Here is a 20,914-nt window from a genome sequence, read left to right as displayed (position 1 = left end):
TGCAACTGGGACCGTCTGCTGATGATCCATCGATAATCCATCCACTGACCATTGACATCTGCAACAGTGCGCGAATTTGATACCCAAAGCAGCACCGTCATTGGCCAAGACCTGCCGACTCTCGCAGTGCTAGTGGCCATCCACTACCAGAAGGCCACCACCTCGGGCAGCCTAGCTGTTAGCATCAGGCCACAACCAGCGTTAAGCTTAATTCCCCGACATCCTCTGGCCCTCTCTGGTCCTTTCTTTTACGGTGGACACATGGAGCACTAGCGCCGACGACCCCGTTTACCCCGTGGAGGAGGAGGGGGATCGGCTGTCAAACTTGTCAAAGCAGTTCGTTTGATCTCGCGAACCGCTCGATTGGAAGCGCGCGAAACGACGCTGCCATTTGTCTGGTGTTTTTGACGACGAGATTTCAACTTCACGCGATGGCTCTCAATCGACGTCGACGTCGTTGAGAGTGCGGCGACTTTGCTCGCAGCGCCGAGCAGCTTGGCGTAACGGGATGGCTTGCCGAGAAAGATACAAGCACTTTCTTGGCAGAGTCGCTGTCCGTCGTGTCTTGGCCTACGTTGGAGGAAGACGCCATCCCTGCACTTTGCTGGCATTCGACGGTGCGCTACGGAGGATTCCTCGACTTGGGAGGGAGAATGACCACTTGAGATGCCACCCAGCTGCAGCGCATACTTCTCACCTCCCTCAAGGCACTTGACTCGGCACGGGCAGACAAACGGAATGGACGATGGGGGCGGTAGGCACGAAGCAGCCGCTGTTGTTCCCATTTTGCGCCTCTCGAGCCATCCTTCCGGAAGCTCAGAGGAAGGCACGGAAAGAGGAAGGAAGAGCAGGCGTGATCCCGTTTGGCTGCGTCCAATGCCTTCCTTCTCATCTTGATCGTTCCTTCCCTCGTCAACATAGGAAAGAGGCATGTACGTACCAACCCGTGCCTGCCCCTCCATCACCATTGCTCTTGCCATTTGCGCAATGGGCAATAACTGACTGACTGGTCGTGCCCTCCTTCCACCAACTGAAGGATTCGTCGTGATGCAACATGGCCCTCAATTTTTTTTTTTTCCTCGTCCTCATCCACCTCTCCATCCACCTCTCCACCGGCCAAACTGACCAGACCCAAAAACAGAGACGGCCAAGACTTTCCCCTACGACTTTGTGCGGCGCAAACATTTTTTTTACGTTTCGACCCTCGACATTGGCTTTTTCTTCTCCCCTGGCGTTTCTTTTCCACCTGGCCCTTATCTCCGTCGTCGCCACGCTACGCTGCTTTGGTCGCCGTCGCCGCGACCCCGTTGCTATTCTCAGCGTCCCAATCGCACCTCTTGGCCTCACCCAGCCCCATCCGTTTCTTACACGACTCTTACGCTCGAGATACCATACCGCAACGCAATCCAACCCTCTCTCGACATCGCGATGGCGTCTTCTGTATCGAGACTTCCTATTCTGGGCCCATTCTAGGACGCATTGCCTGCCGCTCTGCACGCAGCCCGAAACCGCCCACGAAGACGGCCACGTGTGTTACCTTGTACACCCACGCCGTCATCATGTCTCTCGCCAACGCGGGTTGAGGCCCATCAATCAAAGAAATCGAAAGGAGGTTGCAGCAGATAGGGTGTTTGGACGGCGATTCCTAGTGGACTTTGCGCTGCGTTCGATCCCGTCTCGGCTGTCATCGCATCTCGCCATGCCGCAACGAGAGAAGAGTCAGTCATCCTGTGTTACTGCGAACACACACCCAAGTACAGCTGTGCAAAGTGCAAACAAACGGCATGCTGCTAGGACCGTGTTTCGCACTTCAAGCCCTTGGAGTGATCCGCCGGAATGAAGGCCGTCTCCCGCAGCCGTGGCATACCGTAGAGGTATTCTCTCGCGCGCTTCGTATGCAATATCCTGAGCCGGGACGCCACGGCCTCGTCAACCATCATGATCCCTGGCTCCAACACTACCGGCCTCCCTCCCCCCACCTCCCCTACCTCGTCTCCAGAACCCCTGTCGTGTACCTCCGTCTCCCTCGTGCTTCGACGACGCCAAGGCTTTAAGCTCGCACTAGCAGATGCATCTCGTTCTCCCACACACCTCCAACAGCATCCCCTCACATCCTCCCGGCGCTTCTCCTCACTCCTTTCCCCCCGACCCCGCATCGTCAGCTCCGACCTCCCCACGCATCCACGAAAGACACTGTCTCCCCCATTGGCCAGCCTGTCTGCAGTACTATCACGCTGTACTGCACCGTTCCATCATGGGAGATGATCGCTCTCGAAACCGTGTTCGAGTCGGTGCCATCCCAGTCATCTCGACCCTCAACACTGGGCCTTCTTTGCCTTGTCCCTAGCTTTCCCCTCGAAACCTCTATCCACCATCCCCATGTCTGATGAACTCTTGGCACCGACTCAATGGATGGTCTGGTGATTCGTCGAGGCCCCCAGCCTTTCAAGCAGGGAGCCAGCGAGCATGCCTCAAAGTATATAGAACGATGGTCTGTCCCCCTCATCTCAGCTTATTGAACTCAGTCAGCAGTGCCACATCCTCCTCGTCTTTTCTTGTCTCTACAGTCTTCTCGTTCATCCATCCACATACACAATAGAAAACACAGACTCGAGTAACAACCAGGCATATCAGCCATGTCCAACGCTGAGCCCGCCGACCCCGTCGCCAAGGGTGTCCTCGCTACGGCCAAGCAGTCCTGGAAGGACCTCTTCGTCTGGAAGCAGCGCACCGTTGTCGTCGCTCCCGATGGCGAGACCACCACAGAATGGGTCAGCCCTGATCCCATCAAGAACCCCATCAGCTTGATGGCCCAGCTTAGCGCTCGCGACTGGCTCTTCTTCATCTGCGGTTTCTGCGCCTGGACCGCCGATGCCTTCGACTTCCACGCCCTGTCTATTCAGACCACCAAGCTGGCCAAGTACTACGACCGATCAAAGACGGACATCACCACCGCCATCACTCTCACCCTCCTCCTGCGATCTGTCGGAGCTGCCGCCTTCGGTCTGGCTGGTGACAAGTGGGGTCGCAAGTGGCCCATGGTCCTGAACATGATCATCCTCGGTGTTCTCCAGATCGCCACCATCTACAGCACAACCTTCCAGCAGTTCCTGGCAGTCCGCAGCTTGTTCGGTCTGTTCATGGGAGGTGTCTACGGAAACGCTATTGCTATGGCTCTTGAGCACTGCCCGTGAGTTGAAATCAATTCCGCCTCTCACTAATACCCCGAGCATCTCGCTGATAAGCTTGCAGTTCCAACGCTCGTGGTCTCATGTCTGGTATCCTCCAGCAGGGCTACTCCTTCGGCTACGTCCTCGCTGCATGCGCCAACCTCGGCGTCGGTGGTGGCACCGACACCTGGAAGACCGTCTTCTGGATCGCAGCCGGTATCTCCATCGCCGTCGGTCTCGTCCGCGTTGCTTTCCCCGAGTCCCAACAATTCCTTGAGGCCAAGGCCGCGGGCAAGAAGGATGCCTCTCCTGGCGCCTTCTGGAGGGAAACCAAGAAGATGTTGGCCCAGGAGTGGAAGATGTGCGTCTACTGCATCATCCTCATGACCTGGTTCAACTACTACTCCCACACTTCCCAAGACTCCTACACCACATTCATGATTGCTCAGAAGGAGATGGCCAACGACGGTGCTTCCCGTGCCTCCATTCTCATGAAGGCTGGTGCCTGCGTTGGCGGTACCATCATCGGTTACCTGTCCCAGTTCTTCGGTCGTCGCCGCGCCATCATCGTCTCGGCTCTCATTTCCGCCTGCCTTATTCCCGCCTGGATTCTCCCCATCGGCGAGCGCAGCCTCAGCGCCAGCGGTTTCTTCATGCAGTTCTTCGTCCAGGGTGCCTGGGGTGTCATTCCCATCCACCTGAACGAGCTTTCTCCCCCTGCCTTCCGTTCTTCCTTCCCTGGTATCACCTACCAGCTCGGTAACATGATCTCGTCTCCTTCTGCGCAGATCGTCAACGCCATCGCTGAGAGCACCTTCGTCACCGCACCCTCCGGCGACAAGGTCGAGGCCTACGGTCCCGTCATGGGTATCGCCACGGCCATCATCGCCCTCGGCATTGTCTTCACCACCATGTTCGGTCCCGAGCGCCGAGGCCGCAGCTTCGAGCACGCCGTCGCCGGTGTCCAGGGCGAGGTCGAAGAGAAGAAGGTCATTGACGAGCACGACGAGGAGAAGGGCAGCATCCATGCTGACAACGTCGAGAACGTCCGCAAGGAGGAGGCTTAAATGTCGCTGCCAGGATCGGCGACTGCAAAGCATGTCAAGATATATATACACAGCATATGATTTTTGGTTTTTTGGAAAACGGCAAGGGAAGGCGACAAGGCCTTCGCCCGGCTAGATGCCGCACAATACCCCATGGAACAGCGCGATGAAGTCTGAATGATCTATTTGAACGAATATACAATTGTTTTGATACCACACATTTTGCCATTTACGCATCTCGTCATTGACATAGCAGGTGATGTTGCACAACGCCATTCGAACAAGCTTTCAATGGTCGCGCCGACGCCTTGCCCAGTGCTTGGCATGAAGCTTGGTGATGGTAGCACGAGCACTACGAAGTCTTGACTTTCGGGATCTTAGTCATCGGGCTTCTTGGTGTCTTGGTGGCTCGTCGCGATGCCCACTTTGCCCAGACCTTCAACGCTCTTCTCCACTGGATGCAGGCAACCCCACTAACCGGCGGTCGGCTACTCACGAAAGTACATGCGCCGCTGCTCGCCAACTGCGCACGACTTTCGTCAACAGTCGGCTTCGCTCGTCTGTTCAACAAATATTGGCCTTGGCATGCAAACGAAAAATTTTGGGGTTCATTAGGCCAATTGTTTGCAATCATTTGGTACTACCCACATCCCGAGGACGCCCTTCTAGCCAAAGTTGACAATATCAAAATTGACCACGCCACGCCTACAGGGGTCATCGGTGTGGCGTTTTCCCATGTATCACGAGACATTAGAATTTGACTCTGGACATCGAATTACTCGTAAAAATGTCGCGTCGAAGCAAGTCATTGCCATTGGGAGAATTCTACGAAGGGCGCGAGACTCACTAACAAAGAAGTCACACCACCATAACACAGCACATTACCGCTCCCGCGATAATCACCTTACTCTCCCCAGAATGGGGCGGCGTGGGGGATCTGAGATTATTCAATGTCAGAGTTCCCTTGCCCCGAGATCTCCAATCCGGGGAGGGTTTCTTTCATGTGTGGAGAAAATCGCCCTGCATGCATTTCAGCAGGTTTTTCTCTCGATCCCAAGACCACTGATGGACCAGACGAGACGCGTCGAACGCGCGGGTCTCTCCCTCTTGAGATAATACTCGTACGATGGGCGGGACGTCTGATGGGGACGGGAGGCCTGTTTAAGCGCCAAGGCTCAGGGCTGGCGTTGGCGTTGAAATGTTTTTTCAATGGGTCCGGCCAGGTCCAGTCCACGTCCGCCCCGCCGCCGCCGCCGTGCGGTCTTGCCCCGTATCCGTAATGCAAACCTGCGGGGGCGTTGACCCCCATTGCATCCAGACCGCGCGAAAAAAAAAAAGTCCTGTGCTGTGGAGGGAGTGCGGAGGAGATGGGTGCGCGGGGAGAAGACCGCGCTCTTGGTATTTCATCGTGGGGTAAGCAGAAACCTGATGTGAAAAGGGACGTTCGGAAAGAGACCGAACCCGAGGGCTTGGGACTTGGCGATATTTTAATTTGTGGTTCCTGCTCCTCCTCTCCCTCCAAGATTGTCTGTTTCTCATGTTGACGAAATTTTTTCTTTGTTTACCTAGTATGGATATGGACGGCGCAAGGGAGGAGGTGAGGAGATTTTGGGGTTTGGTGTGGGCCGCGCAGCTGCGAGGAAGATGCCTTCCTTCACGGAATGTTATGAATTTCAGGGGTCTGGGGAGGAGAGAATTTGGAATGCGGCCTTGTGGTCCGTAAACATGTTTCCCGTGTGGGAAGGCATCGTGGTCGAAAGTTGGTCTTGACTGATCTACCTCACCAATGATTTGAGCTGACGAACGGGGCAGCCACATCGCCGCTCAGGTCAACTCAAGACCCCAAGTCTTCTTGTTGGACAAGTCCTTTATTCATGTTCAAGATATGAGGACACAAGTACCTTGCACTGGTGTTTTGGTAAAGGTCTTTATGCACAATGCACGATGCCCACCATCCCGCGCCCCGTGTCGAGAGAAGTTAGCCCTATTGGGGTTCGGTTGACACCCATGCAACGGGATAGAAGAGCGGGAATGCGGAAGGCAGAGTCGTATCCGTTGAAATCGCTTCCGGCGGATGTTGTGTGTCTTGCCCCTGAAGCCGCTTCCGAGCTCGGGTGTGTGATGCGCCGCCGCCCCGGTGGTCTGACTTTCTCGACTGGCTCCGGACGAGCGGATGTGGAGGCGGCCTTCCGAGAGTGGGAAGCAAGGATGCCGCGTCGTTCAGGCTGATTTCGAGTTCGTAGGTTCTCTAGTGGGCTTTTGTTGTTCGTTTGACATCTATCTATCAGAGACTGTTGAGATTCGGTCGATGGAACCCAGCCTAGCTAAATGTGTAGTAGGCTTTTGATCTAGCATGATATGCAGTACAACAAAACCCATATGTTGTATCGAAGAGAGTTGCTGCGATTCGAAGCCAGCTTCAACCGTTCGTCCGTTCCCACGACGTTCACTTCAAGAACGGCTAGGAACGAAGAATTTAGAGTCGGAAGCATTGAAACGTTATGGTTCCATGCTACCTTACCTACATCAGTGAACCTCTGTACCCCTATTCTAATAGCTAAAACTGCGACAGAAACAGCTTCTCCATTGCGTTCCAACTTCTACACATTCACAATCGATGTCGTCAATTGACATCGGCTACATCGGCGACACTCACTAACACGAGACACTTGCAAGTGCTATCATGGTAAGTGGGCACATAGCTGCGGTATATTAATTCTCAACTCCGTATCTGACAACACCCCCAAGACCAGTCGATAGATGTTCCATGCGGGACTCTTTACAGGCCTGGGATAGTGTTTCCTTTCAGAGCATCGGGAATCCAAATATCCGGGTCCATGCGTTTGAAGACTCCTGCATTGTCTTGTCTCTCCACTGCTGGAAAATCATCTACTGCAGACTACACGAAGTAAACCCCATCATACTACAACCATCCTGGCATGCAGCAAGACACGAGATTCCTAATTGCATTCCCGGCGTGTCCCAACCCGTTCGATGCCCGTCCGCACCCCCCTACATCTCATTGTCGGCCCCCGAAAGAGTAACAGACGTGTCCATCCAACCAGCACAGGAGCCGTAAACTCCCATTGCGGTCTCGAGAGGTATGGCAATGTAGATTCCGCCCAAGCCCCAAAATATGCGGTGGAGGTTGCATCTCCAGCCTGTCGACACTGCTGAGTAAAACGTGCTGATGCCCAATCACATGATTGCAGCAGAGACGTAATTGTAAGCTCGATCAGCCATCTTCCTTGTAGCCTCAAGTGCAGTGAGTCCCAGCAAGACAAAGAGTTCCATCACCAGAAGTAGAATCAGGACAGAGTACACTCTCGCAAGCCTTCAACGGGCACGCAGCTTTGGTGGCCACACACCGTGGCTCCAATGAAAATCCAGAACACAAACGAGGCTGTCAAGAGGCTCATCTGTGAGCCGGGCCCTTTGGTCTTGCATGAAGTATTGGCAGCAAAGACGTGGCTTCTCTTTTCGATAGACAGTTGAAGAGATATAACAGAGAAGATGCCCAAGCGAGCAGTGCTATGATAAGACGACGAACCAAAAACGCCGGTATGTGTATTTGTGCGTGTGTGTGTGTGCTGTACTGAGGTGGGTTTTTCATCGATAGAGTTATGTATACTTTATCTAGCAGCCAGCCAGCATTTGTCAAGATGATGTGATAGAAAGCCGCAGAAGGACACAGCACGATTTCATTTTTTCACGAAGACCATAAAAGAAATTCAGAAGACAAAGACTTTGATTCTTTCCTGGTCTTAATCTCAAATGAGTTGAAGATATCTACTGAAGATAATAAGCAAGGAAGTTGATAAATGTACTCAAGTCAAAAACTTGAGAAACGATCGTTCGCAAAGAACAGAAACCCTTTCAGAGCATAAGCAATACATGCCACCATACTGAAGACTGAAGTGATGAGAACAAGGCTTTTGCTATCCAGGCGGGTAGGATAATAGGATAGTAGTATCAACAGTTTGAAAAATCAAGATATAATCTCAATCACAACGATGACGGTACTAAAACGAAGACAATAGCGACAATAAAAAGGACAAACACAACGACACCTAAACCAATAATTACACTTACATAGTCACTACCATATATACCTAGGGGGGAGCTATGAGTAACGGTGCGCTCGCATAGCAAAATCTTAGGGAATTTGCTGTTGCTGTTTGATCTCACTCCGACCATAGGTTGCGAGCACTGAAAACAGCCCAGAATGCTGGCTTCTGCTACAACTCTCTCAGACGGTTTGCGATCAACCTCAACTCGATGTGCGGCCACACAAGACCATTCCGGTTACGCATGTTCGTGCCAAGTCACACCGATTACCTCGAGCTTTATGAATGGCATGGGGATTCCGACCACCAATCCACTAAGAACCAAAGCAGGAGTGCCGATCAAGACGACACGGCGCGTCTTTGCAGCTGAACTGTCAACGCTCGTCGTGTCTTCCCGGAAAATTTGACGTTGTTCAGCTCGTAAAAGTGCATAGATTGGGCGGTAGGGCATCTTGCGTTGCACCGAAAAGTGCCCGCACGTAAATGAAAATTCAGGAGAGGCATCGGACGTCCCGATCCATCTGTATGATCATCTCATGATGCATAATGACCTCCAAATTGCAGCTTATACGGAAGCTCTTTTGCCAGAGCCCGAATGATACGTGCGAGGTTGAAAATTATTTGAACGCCTCAACAGGGTAGAGGGCCTCCCAGGAGCCTCGCAAGAAACGTCTGAAATCGCTGAAGCACTGACCGTGCTGCGGCAGCCGCCAAAGTGGCTCGGATCAGTTTATGAGCTTAACAGTTTTTGCTGAGATGTAGGTCTTATTGGGATGCTAACGTCTAATGTTGGAAGTATTGGTGGCCTTGTTTTATTGGAGATGCTAACCCCTAAGCCGAACACCGGATTGGTTGAGATTTGCGGCATAGCCCACTAAGGATATGACCGAAGGGTAGCATTGAGTGAGCAAATGATCTCATCAAGAGCTTTCCGACGCTAATATGGCGTTCAAGTATCAGAAATAAGCTTATGGGGTAGCCATCGGCCTGCAAGTATTGATGTCCAACATGCATCGGGGACTGATGGGAGTTTATGCCGGTGGGATTCTATCATATCAAGAGAGGGCAAATAAAACATATCCCTGGTAGTAGAGGGAATGATCAACTCGAGGCGTGTTATGACCCTTAATCTCGACTGCCGTAGGGCCGCTTGGCTGAAAGCCCCCTCCCAGAGATGAGGGGCATCTGTTGGCTCGTCCGGCAGTCATTCAACTGCCATGAAGTCGGAGACACTCACAACCAAGCCCAATATCACTGATCGTGTGGTATTATCCAGATGTCTTGACCCATGCTGCAATGTCTTCCCATCTAACGGGATGGTAGCACGGGCTATCTTTAGGGGGTGATGCATACACGAACACGCGCGGGCAACGAGTCGAGACCAGAGATCTAAGTTCCTTCATATTCCAACCACAGATCGATCCGAAGGGTTAGGTGACTACGGGGTGTTACTATCTGAGAACAAGCTTTGATGCTGTCAGCTGCCGATGCCTGACTTTATTCAGAATCTTGACCAAATTGGAAGACAACGTTGCATAGCCCGCCCTGTCATTGCTTCAACTAATTAACCTCCGAGAACACGGTATAGCCGTCTTAACCCCTATGGTGCAATCGCTTTCCTCGACCCCTTCAAGAGCTCAAATGTCCGGCTGCTAGAATATTTCCATCGTTACGACCGAGAAGGATCCGAACGGCTCGCTTCGAACCCGACCCGGCCGAGTATCTAGTTTTCACCTTATCAAGCTCTTCTGAGATAATGAGCAGTAGTAATTGCTGACGAGTGCCGCGCAACGGCGTGCTTATTAGTCTCGCAAAGGCCCCATCTCGCGGAGTTTAGAAGTGCACTGCGTTCGGTGGCATGCGACGATAACGATGCACAGAAGCGGGATACCGCAGTAGGTCTTAGATCGAGGCGTAAGCGGCCAATCCCGAGCTATCTGCGAACCACCGGCCCGCTGCGGCCATCAAAAGGACGTGAATCAATGTCATCACACACCCCTTAGCTCCCCAGCCTCGAGGCTTAAATTGTTATGCATGAATAATCAGGTTCCTAATGCAGGGTTGTACAGGACAAATTGTTCAGACGAGGAAACAGCGAACGGACCAATTCTTCAAGAGACGTCTGGGTGACTTCACCTCCCTTTAACTCAGAACTGCCGCGTTTGGCAATAGGGGCCTGGTGCAACGTGGGGTGTTCCCGTCATCAGACGGACAACCAAGACGCCACCCGATTCCACCTTATTTTTAACCTTTAGCCCATCAGCTCTATCCCCGTAGAGGGCTGAATATGTAGTATGGGGCCAAGAGAGGGACTCAAAGACAGTAACCATGCCGAAAGCTCCGCAAAACCTGCAGAAAGGCGGTGATTATGGACTCTGGTCAATTGCGCTATTTTGCAGGCTTTCGCGGGGTTGTGAGTAATCCATAGTGTCTCACTGGTTTGTGTGATTTGACCGAGGACCTTTCGTAGTACATCCACTTCGCGTACATCGCCAGTGCCGACACAACCGGACGTGGGTCCTCTTCTTGACCGTCTCAACGCTCGCGAAGGGCGAATAACGCGTCATCGCAGAGACCACACGTGCGCCCAAGCTTCTAGACCTGGACTATTCAGGACATATTACTTTGCTTTTTTGGCACGCGGAGGTCCCGTGTCACCCACATCTAGCCGTCCCGTTGCGGGCAAGACGGAGTTTCTAGCTGCACCCTGATAAACTTCATCCCGGTTGATGACATGGACTAACTGAGGGGTGGTAAGAGGGGGTTTAATCGGAGAACGGCATTGACGAACGGGAGGCTGTCTTGGCCTTCACCGTTGTTGACGGGATGAAGGTTCGTCTGGTTCACGTCGTGAGTATAAGAAGTCGTCAGTCTCCAAGGTGGCAGAGATCCAACCTCATCATCCAGTTCCAACTCACCGAGGAGCAAGATACCCAATCGCTAGTCTTGACATTATTGAGCCGCCAGCGTTCATCGTCTTCAGTCAGATTCAAGCATCATGATCAGCCACGCAGCTTTCCTCCTGGGACTTCTTGGGGCTTTGCCCATGGGATATGCGGTCCCCATGCCTCAGTAAGTTCCCCCATCGCCGTTCATCCGTCTCTGCCTCGACTAACAACCTCAGAATGGGTGATTATGGAGAAAACGATGGGCCGGTGGGAGGAATCAGCCCGCCCATTCCCACAGTCACAAGCCCTACCGGAAATCTGAGGGGCGATTCGAGCCTTCTCGGAGGCAATGCCCCGCGGCCCGACCCAGACCAGTCCGACTCGGCAATCGTCAACGACGCCCAGCTCGTCCCGGGCCAGAAAGAAGACGGCAAACTCGGCCTGTACCTCAACTTCGATGGCGTCGAGGTCCCGCAACCCATCCGCGGGGAACTAGGATCCCCGGATCCCGGCCCAAGTACGTAGCATCCCCGGCGGCTCTGGCGGGGTTGATGATCTGCACCTAGCCCGTAACGAGTCAACGGCCAGCCACCCCGCTAACCATCGATTGCGCAGGAACGTATGCGTACGAAAAGCTTAACCCCGATCTGTTCGCCCCTCCCGGCACCGACAAGGGCGACGTCAAGAACGCCATGTGGCCCCTGGGTCTCTCGCATAACCGGCTCGGCAGCCAAGACGGAGCCGGCTGGGCGCGTCAGCAGAATTCTGATGTGCTCCCGGTCGCGTCGGCGATGGCCGGTGTGGACATGAAGCTGCAGCCCAACGCTTACCGCGAGCTGCACTGGCACACGTCAGCTGAGTGGGCTCTTGTCCTCAAGGGATGCTGCCGCATTGCCGCCATGAATGAGGATGGCAAGAGTATTGTGGACGACATCTGCGCCGGTATGAAGACCTTATCACTAGTTACATTGGGCATTCACTGATCATGAGCAGGTGATGTTTGGTTCTTCCCTGCCGGCGTGCCGCACAGCATCCAGGCCTTCGACCAGGGTGTCGAGTTCCTTCTGGTCTTCGACCAAGGCGACTTCAGCGAAGAGAACACCTTCTTGATGACCGAGTTGATGCTGAGAAACCCCATCTCGGTTCTCTCCAAGAACCTGAAGGCAGATGTCTCCGAGTTCGCCAACATCCCTAAGGATCAGCTCTACGTAAGTCGCAGTATTGCTCGCTACAAACCATGCAGAAACTAACGACATGCAGATTTTCAATGGAACCCCCCCACCTAAGGATATCCAAGAGCAGAACCAGACCTCCTCCGCCGGTGCTCTCACCGGTGACGAGTCCTACACCTACCACTGGTCGCAACAGAAGCCTTTCGAGGTCCCCGGTGGCTCCGTCAAGATCCTCGACCCTCTCACCTTCCCCATCGCGGAGAACTTCTCTGCCGCTCTGGTTGTTGTCCAGCCTGGCGCCATGCGTGAGATCCACTGGCACACCACCAGCGACGAGTGGAACTACTTCCTTCAGGGCTCCGGCCGCATCACCGTCTTCCAGGCCCCTGAGGCTTCCCGCACCTTTGACTTCACTGCCGGCGACGTTGGATACGTGAAGGTCGGCGACAGTCACTACATCGAGAACACCGGTACCGAGGACGTCATCTTCCTTGAGGTGCTTCAGGCCACGCGATTCACGGATATCAGCGTTGCTCAGTGGTTGGCCCTGACGCCTAAGCAGGTCGTCAAGGATACTCTTGGCTTCTCGGATGCTCTCATCGACTCATTCCCGAAGGAGAAGGATTACATCAAGGTCGGACCCACCAACATGACGGCAGTGGCCAGTAGCGGTAAGAACTTCAAGGCTTAGTTTAGCGAATGGTGTCAATTGCTTCTTGCTTGATTACCGCAAGTATCTCTGGTGTTGTTACTTTCACGACGACCCGTTAGATTTTCATACCCATTTGTAGAGAATTTGAATTTGCAGGCTTCAAACGCGATGTGCTTTATGTGAATTTGGTTGCGCTGAGGTATCGGCTAAAGATAACTCAGGTGACCTTGGCCTAATTGATGTTTTGTTCTACGTACTGATTTTCAAGCTTGGGAATTATGCCACCCTTACCAAATACCAGGTCAACTCTTCCATGACTTCCGCCATGTTTCGCCGGCTTCCCGTGGGATACGTGGTCTCCAAATATCCCAGACGAGTCAGAAGCCTTTGCTCACTGGTAGACTCCTTGGCCACATCGTCCTCGTACATGGTGATTTCTGTCTCCCCCTTCATCTGCTTTAATACCAAGCCAACGTTAATGTGCTTGTCGAGCTTCCAGTAGTCGGCGTCTTAATGATACCAAACCATGTAGAGCACATTAACAGACTCGCCAACTGGGAACTCCTCGGCACATTCAGGTCGAAAGTCGTGCACCTCTTCGTCTGAGAACCGGCCATTCTTCTCCAGAGTAATGTTATACTGGATCTTTCCATCAGCTCCCGGATCTGCTGTGACAACGCCCTTCCTCAAATCGCCCTTCATCTCGAGAGTGTGATAACGTCGAGCCATCCACGCGGCAAAAGGGAGCGGCTGGTCGAACGCGGTGCCCATTCCCATCTTGATTTCAGGTTTGATCAAAAGACTACCACGCATCGGCAGACGGCGGTACATGTCGTTGACAACGCTGCCGTTCCGTCTCGAGGCCTACGACCACGTCGGTACCAGCCAAGGATTCTGTCGCTCCCCCGACGAACCCTCCGGATCCAAATACCATAGCATCTCTGTCTCGAAAAAGTGGTAGAAGAGACCAAAGGATGACCGGAGATGTGTCCATCTTTGGGCCACGGTGGTGATGCCGTTGATAGCGAGGAACTTGTCCGAGCTGTAGCTTAGAGATAACGAGGAGTAGTTGGAAAGAAACTGCCACCATGTCTTGAGAAAAGGATAATACACGTCTCGAGGTCGGCTGAGATCAGTTGCCACTACCATGTAATCTCCAAATGGATCGGTTCCATCGTCGTTTGGGCCGTCGGGGTGCACGCGATAGAGCTTGGATGGCCCCTTGCCTTCGAGAAAAACCGAAAGATTCGCAGCATGCCCCGGCAGACCTCCTCGGTACGCTGGATAGCCGTCACTGTCGTAGGCTTCGTCGTCGAGCCCAGAGCCGTGGTGATTCTGACCGTCATCCGCGAAGTGAGTTGTGGTGATTCCCATTCCGTGGGTTTCGTCGTCAGATGAATCCTCAACTTCTTCATTGCTGCCTTCGTGGTCATCGTCTTCAACAGCATCTTCGCTACTGTCAACGTCCATATCATCTCCCTCGTGGTTCGCTCCCTCAAGCTCATCATCTTCGTCCGGGTCTTCTTCACTCTCTTCTTCTTCCACATCATCCCGTTCGTTCTCTTCCTTGGGGATAAGACGCGGCAAACGGAAGTCTCTGAAGAAGGCAAAAATATCCTTGGGGTGGGTCTGAGTTTCGTTCGTACCTGGTGCTCGTCGAGCCACCAAGCTGGGTTCCGCAAAGGAAGCATCGCATTCGCGGCATTCCCATGAAAGAGAGTCCTCAGAGAATATAAGAGATCGGGGTGAGATCATCCGCTCTTGACATACCCAAGCCCGAGAGTCCAAAACACCAGCGCTCTTGAGCTCCGAGTTCTGTATGCTGAGACCGGCCTCACTATCAATGCCATCCATCGCAACAATCGTACAGGTTGCATTGTCGTAGATGATAGCCATTCGTCTTGCTTCAGCCTTCCAGTCCTCTTTGTCGTCTTGGATGATGCATAGTGAATCGATCCAGATGTGCGAGAATCCCATGCCGCGCGCAACGTAAACTGCCTCGCGGAAGGTCGTAGGAAGGCTTGACGTGCGCATGCCTTTCTCAACCATGTTGTCCAAGTTGGCCTTCAGTGTGCAGCATGTTTCTTTCAGTCCCCATCGGTGACTGAGAGCGACGTACTTCGTATCTGGGCTGAGCGACTCGGAAAGTGACAACCGAACGATATCTTCATCCTCGCTTGATGGGTTCAGAGGAAACGAAAGAAGACGTGTTGCAACCAATCCCTCGCCCTCAAGATCTGAGATAAGGAGAGAGTTGTCAGTGCAGAACACAGTACTGTGCCTGGCTGCTTTGCTGCACGACGCGTGACTTGCGGTGCACTCTTCCAGCCATTTCCTGCCTTGCGTTATAAATGGCTGTAGCAGTTGCTTGATCGAGGGGGTTGTGACCGACATTATCAAAGATGGAGTCCGAAAGACGAGGACTGCAAGATACTGAATGAGAATCTATGGTGTTGAGTTCGACCGAAGGGATGACGGATCGTGAAGTCGAAGGGCCTGTCCGTTGGAGTTTTATTGAACCCACTGTTCGCCAGTTATTGCCTTTCAGCACAGCTGGGCTGATGGGCAAACTCCATCTGCAAGTTAACGGCGCTAAACATTGATCTAGGCCTTCGGGTGCAGGCAGTGAGATTCTGCCTGCATGGGCGCGTTGGGCTTGCTGACGGGCTGACTTTGGAGGCTGACTGTAAGTGCTTGCGGGCGCTGACCAACAGCCAACTCGCCGCTTAAAGTGATCGAGTTGCCTCAAGATTCAGCAATGATTCACGAAGATTGCTGGTTCAAGACTTACATAAATGCCACTGGACGATTAATTCAATTTGAGCGCCATAATTGGAGATTTCGAGTCTTTTATATAGTGGAGCGTTTCTAAGGAACATGCTGGTTCCTGCATTTCCCACTGGTGTGGTTATTTGGACGGTAGACATCAACAGCCATGTGATTCCCTTTCCAAGGCTCGCATTTGCTCGTAGCTCAGCACATTACCGCAGTAGTACCCTCCAGGCGGAGACCGGATCCTGTCTTCAAAAAACAAAGGCGTTGCATTTTCAAGATCCTCATGAAACGTTCCTCCTAGCTTCTCGATGAGCCGGCATCGCTCCTCCATATCCCTCGCGTTTTTGATCCGACCGACCCCGGCCTGCGCCGCAGCAGCTGGCTTCGCCTGCAACACCCACACGCCCCCAGCAGCGGGGTACCCTGCAATCAAAACATCCTCACGGTATGATTTATCGCCCTCAAATGCTTCGTGAACTGCGAAAGCTTCGTCATGTTTCCAGCACTCCGCACCCAGCATGCGCATGCGCTCGCAGTGAGCATCCTCTAACATCCGGTCGATGGGTCGTGGAGTTGGCTCAAGCCGGTCAAGCTGGAGGAACGCGAGTTCTACTGCGTCGCAATTGCGGAGAACGAGGATCCCGCCGTCGGCGAGAAGACCGATGACTTTTGCACCTGGATCGCCCCAAAGGTCTGCTTGTAGTGAATGTAATCCCGATCCAAATACGGGTATGCATCGGCGAACTCGTCTGGTTGCGCCTCTTCTTCTGTGGTCTGACTCATTTCTGTGCGACAAGTATCACAACAGAGAGGTGGCCGTGGAGTTCCCGTTGGGTCCAGGTGTTGATAGGGGCCCAGATACTGATAGAAGAGGTCTTTGTATTGATAATATATGTGACCAGGTATGAGAAGATAAACAGCTATTGGAGTTGTGATAGCTATAGATACTACGGCAGTCAACATATCTGGCGTGTTGCAAGATGGAAGAAGATGATCGCCGTTGGTTGCTGCCTACCATATGTTTTCATTAAAAGGTCGGTCGGAAAGCTGGAGCCTGGTGACAACGTGCTGGAACCCCTGGCAGCCAAGACACCGGTTCGCAAAAAACAGCTTCGTCTACCCATCTTCCCACAAAGGCTGCCAGTGTATCTTCAAGCATGACCAACTAAAGAAATAGTCTGACATCTGCTCAATGATGAAGATATAGCTGGTAATTTGTGGAGCTCATCGCTTTGTAAAACATGTCATATAAATAACAATGCCAAAGAAAGCACACAGCTTCTGGTATTCTGAACCTCTTTATTGATTCTAGCAGCATCTATCCTTAGGTGATGTTGATGAGGCCGTCATAAAATATATCATGTCGAGTCTAAGGAGAAAGATGTTGAATCGCAAAGCCAGTCTATCAGTTGGGATAATCCTTCAGAAGAATACCATAACCCTCAAAAAGAGATGGACCTCCGGCGGTGACGGCAAAGGTGTCAGTACTACCGACGTGCACGCCGTACAGGTAGCGGTCTCCGTTCTCGTTGATCCAGAATGGGCCACCGGACTGGCCCCCAGCAGAGTCGGTGTCGGTGACAACCGGAGATCCTCTATCACAACCAGTCGCAGCTGAAGCGGTGATGCCCTCCTGGCGATAGGGGCGTTGTCCACCCTTGTCGCCCGGGTAGCCGTAGTGAAAGAACATTGCGCGGTTCAGCTGGGTATCTGGGTTCACCACTTTGAGCCCTAGCCAGCCGTTGGCCGTTCCAGCCTTCTCCCCGAGAACGAAGATAGCCCAGTCGTAAGCATTGGCGCACCAGCCAGTCTGGCCGTAGTCGGGGCGGAAAACGACGGTAACATCGTAGCCTCCGTACGGCTCGCCTTGGTCGTAGGCTGGCTGGAAGCGGGCAGACACACCCTCGCCTGGGATGCAGTGTCGGGCTGTCACCACATGACGAGACCCGATGAGTGCACCACTGCAAAAGACTCCGTTGGAATGTTGGATTCGTCCCATGGCGCGATAAGGGTAGTTCTTGTCGGTCCAGAGGACTCTGTTGTCTACCCCGATAATCGAGCGCTTGGATGCGGGCTCATTAGGCCCAGTGAAAGACGGAGGGAAGTCGTTGATGTTGCTATCTGGAACCCCGGTGATGTTGAGAGTACGGACTTCTGGGACAATGGCAGAAACCCTGTTCTCTCGGAGGGAGGAGTCAAAGTTGGGGTCATACCCGATGAGAGGCTTGAACTCGCTCGGGTCTGGGAGCTTGAGGTCCTCAGAGGTTGGTGCACCGAAGACGCCGGCACCGAGGACCAAGGCCGCAATGGCTGTAGACTTGCTGGGAGAAAGCATGATGTTCTTGTCCGATGAAACAATAGGAGGAGAAGAATTTTCAAGAAAGCCAAGTCTGCTCTGGGCTTTTCCATTCCACGAAGTGATGGATGCCCGCGTTCATTTATACTTTGTTTCGACATTGGGAAACCATCGTCCGCTGACACCTCCAGTCTCAATTCTGTTTGTCGTGAAGGTCAAGCTGGTGCCTGGAGATGCATTACCCTGTTGTCGCTTCAACACCTCGGATCCTTCAATGGAACTTGAACCTGCCGACAAGAAAGAAAACAGTAAGCGCCAAGCCTGTAACCCGTCGGCCTCGCAAGCCTACTAGGGAGTCCAGACCTCGACAAGTTCAAAAATCGAATGAAGACAGTAAAAGTGAGTGGGCATGGCGGCCAAAAGCGGAAGGTAAGTGTCCGAGTCCAAAGAGCCCATTGGCCCTGTCGGAAACGTGAAGCTCTTAACAGCTGAGTGAGTCTTAGGTTGCCTTGCAGGAGAAGGAAGAGGCACGCTCATGTGCATTTCAGGAGAGCCTTATCAAATGCTTGCGTGCTTAGACGCCATTGGTTGGGTCGCTCTCCTGACTGAGACTCTTTTAAGGTTACTACCAAAGTCGATCTTATACTACCATAAACACCTACAGCTTCTCACGTTGTATCTTCCGTTTCGCTGCCAAGCTGCTTGGCAAGATGGCATCAGGCACGCTAGTGGTTCGGCAATGTCCCATGTAATTAATCATGCTCATTTCGACCACGATATTAGGATCAATTGCGGTCTTTCTATTCTGGAAGATGCAAGTTTGCGGAATCCTTCAGTTTGCCTGCATACAGGGTGCCTGGGAAGTTGCTAGTAGCTTCTCAACGTGCTGGGATACGATTGGCTAGAACTGAAGCCCCTTGTTGTGATTTTATCCGCGGTATCATGATCCAAGAAATCATTCATGGCCTTAGACTCCGTACATACTTCGAGTGAGCATACTGTTTTAAATCATGATGCATAAGACATGTGACCTTCTGGTTTGCCATAGGCGGCCGAAAGCTGTCAGCAAATAGCCCACTATACTTGTCGAAACCGGAGCGAGCACAAGTGCTGGTACGTCTGCTCTTTTCGCCCCCCTTCAACACCATATGCAAATTTTTGATCATCTGTATCTAGGTAGTTATGCCAAATGTCCAAGTCCACATTCTGATCCAAAAGCATCAAGCTCGCATGGAAGTATGTGGTAGGGAACATGTAAGCTGTTTGTCAGGTGGTTTTCGTGTGTCGAAAGTGCAATATCCTACCATGTGAAGCCTCAATTGAGCCCATCAATGAAACTCCTTGTCTTCGCCAGGATTGGAAGCGGAACTGGTCCCAGCGGATGGACTACTATTGATCACTCCTCCCCTTGAGTATGGCCATAATTGTGGACCGTTTGGAATCCGTTTCTGGTCTATGTTGGTTAGATGAATGTCGCTATGAAACTTAGGCATTCATTGTCGAAACCAGTTGCCATATGGCTTGCTTAGGTATTCCCGACGAGACGCAAGTCAAAGCTGTCCCCGCCAGCCACAACAGCTTCTCAGCCGCAAAACCTTAGAGGTGGCTGTGATCTTAGCACGCACGCTTTCTTCTGAACATATAAAGCGCTTACAATTGCAAATTGTGCCCTGAATGTTCACGGTGATTAAGACGGAATACTGTTTAACAGCCATCTTCATCAACGACACTCTACTTGCCGCTGAAACTCTTGGGGATGGACGAGGTTTGTGGCAAGAACTTGTAAGAATGTGAGGGAGAGTTCGCAACCTTATCGCGCCTTTATTCTCTTCGTGATAGCTTCGAGGCGGCCGATAACTGGACAATCTATTTCTTGATTATCATCGGAAATCAGTCATGCAACAAGATCAGTAAAGTGGCCGGACTGAAACATCGGATCCCTCAACTTTCAGTCTCTTTCGCTCGACACTGATTATCTGCGCCTATATGATGTAGAACCAAAAGCGCTGTGCTCACATGGCATCTATGATGTGCCGCGTGTTGAGGGGCCAAATGCGAAAACAGGAGCTACTTCTACTCAGCTCTCATGCGGCATGCTTGCTAGCATGCCAGGGATTGACATTTATGACCATACCATCATGAACCAGAAAAGTTCATCTAAATTGCTCGTCCCATCTGTTGGGATTAACACGCAACACGAAGAGAAGTGTCATTGAAAGCATTGATAACTAAACTTGAAGACCTCAGTCCTGAGCTGAAAGAAGGCGACATTGAATGATGCATAGAGGCCTCTCAGGTTGTACTCTAATTTATTCTGGAATAATAATACAACGAGTTTTCTGATACTCAATTGAACTTCCGTATCATTTCTATGATCATTCCGCAAATCCGCTGTCCAATGATAAGACCGTAGCCAGGGAGGGCTCCAGGCTAACTGGCGCACATGGTACTAGACACCAAAGTCCCTCGCTGTCCCCACCCCAGACATGCGGCATGGCTGCGACTTTTTAGGCAGCGAACAAGGCGCTTCGGGTCCCGACCGTCAGCTTGGTTCTAACCGTTTTGAGATGTCCATTCGAGATGATAGCTTTCCTTCCGAAGTCCCCGCTTGATTCTCTGGCCACGGATCTTGCCAAGCTCGGGTATCGACCCTGTCCAGACGGCGCCAAACCTGAACAACGCAACCCAGACATCTGAATATCCCGATTTGAAGACGAGACTGCCACATCGCGCGATGCCCAATACCGGGAAACCAAGTCCTAATTGCCATCTCTGCCGGCAAAGGAGAGTGAAAGTAAGCCTTTGAATGTTGCTGCCGAGTCCCATGGGCATCCACATTTTCCATGCA

General features: G+C 52.4%; 5 protein-coding genes across 5 annotated transcripts; 2 read left to right on the top strand and 3 right to left on the bottom strand.

The window, feature by feature from the left end:
• Positions 1-2,636: 2,636 nt before the first annotated feature.
• Positions 2,637-4,237, top strand: CGCA056_v011209 (Carboxylic acid transporter protein-like protein; the record flags this gene model as incomplete). The annotated part of the gene is made up of 2 exons (XM_037326456.1): positions 2,637-3,190; positions 3,253-4,237. The coding sequence occupies 2 exons, from the start codon at positions 2,637-2,639 to the stop codon at positions 4,235-4,237; spliced, it is 1,539 nt and encodes a 512-aa protein (XP_037174844.1).
• A 7,044-nt stretch (positions 4,238-11,281) lies between these two features.
• oxdD (Oxalate decarboxylase OxdD) lies at positions 11,282-13,034 on the top strand (the record flags this gene model as incomplete). Its single annotated transcript, XM_037326455.1, has 5 exons — positions 11,282-11,355; positions 11,408-11,688; positions 11,787-12,113; positions 12,165-12,379; positions 12,432-13,034. 5 exons carry the CDS (start codon positions 11,282-11,284, stop codon positions 13,032-13,034), a joined length of 1,500 nt encoding a protein of 499 aa, XP_037174845.1.
• Positions 13,035-13,212: 178 nt separating this feature from the next.
• Positions 13,213-13,772, bottom strand: CGCA056_v011207 (uncharacterized protein; the record flags this gene model as incomplete). The annotated part of the gene is made up of 3 exons (XM_037326454.1): positions 13,213-13,227; positions 13,287-13,448; positions 13,521-13,772. The coding sequence occupies 3 exons, from the start codon at positions 13,770-13,772 to the stop codon at positions 13,213-13,215; spliced, it is 429 nt and encodes a 142-aa protein (XP_037174846.1).
• An 87-nt stretch (positions 13,773-13,859) lies between these two features.
• Positions 13,860-15,044, bottom strand: CGCA056_v011206 (uncharacterized protein; the record flags this gene model as incomplete). Its single annotated transcript, XM_037326453.1, has 1 exon — positions 13,860-15,044. One exon carries the CDS (start codon positions 15,042-15,044, stop codon positions 13,860-13,862), a length of 1,185 nt encoding a protein of 394 aa, XP_037174987.1.
• A 2,131-nt stretch (positions 15,045-17,175) lies between these two features.
• Positions 17,176-18,105, bottom strand: blaSE-0 (Glutamyl endopeptidase; the record flags this gene model as incomplete). Its single annotated transcript, XM_037326452.1, has 1 exon — positions 17,176-18,105. The coding sequence occupies one exon, from the start codon at positions 18,103-18,105 to the stop codon at positions 17,176-17,178; it is 930 nt and encodes a 309-aa protein (XP_037174847.1).
• Between the last annotated feature and the right edge of the window lie 2,809 nt (positions 18,106-20,914).

Source organism: Colletotrichum aenigma (genome assembly GCF_013390185.1).
Source record: "Colletotrichum aenigma strain Cg56 chromosome Unknown KSG_Cg56_contig07, whole genome shotgun sequence".
Taxonomy (NCBI): domain Eukaryota; kingdom Fungi; phylum Ascomycota; class Sordariomycetes; order Glomerellales; family Glomerellaceae; genus Colletotrichum; species Colletotrichum aenigma.
The sequence above is the reverse complement of the archived record's forward strand: the minus strand, read 5'-3'. Positions and strand labels throughout refer to the sequence as shown.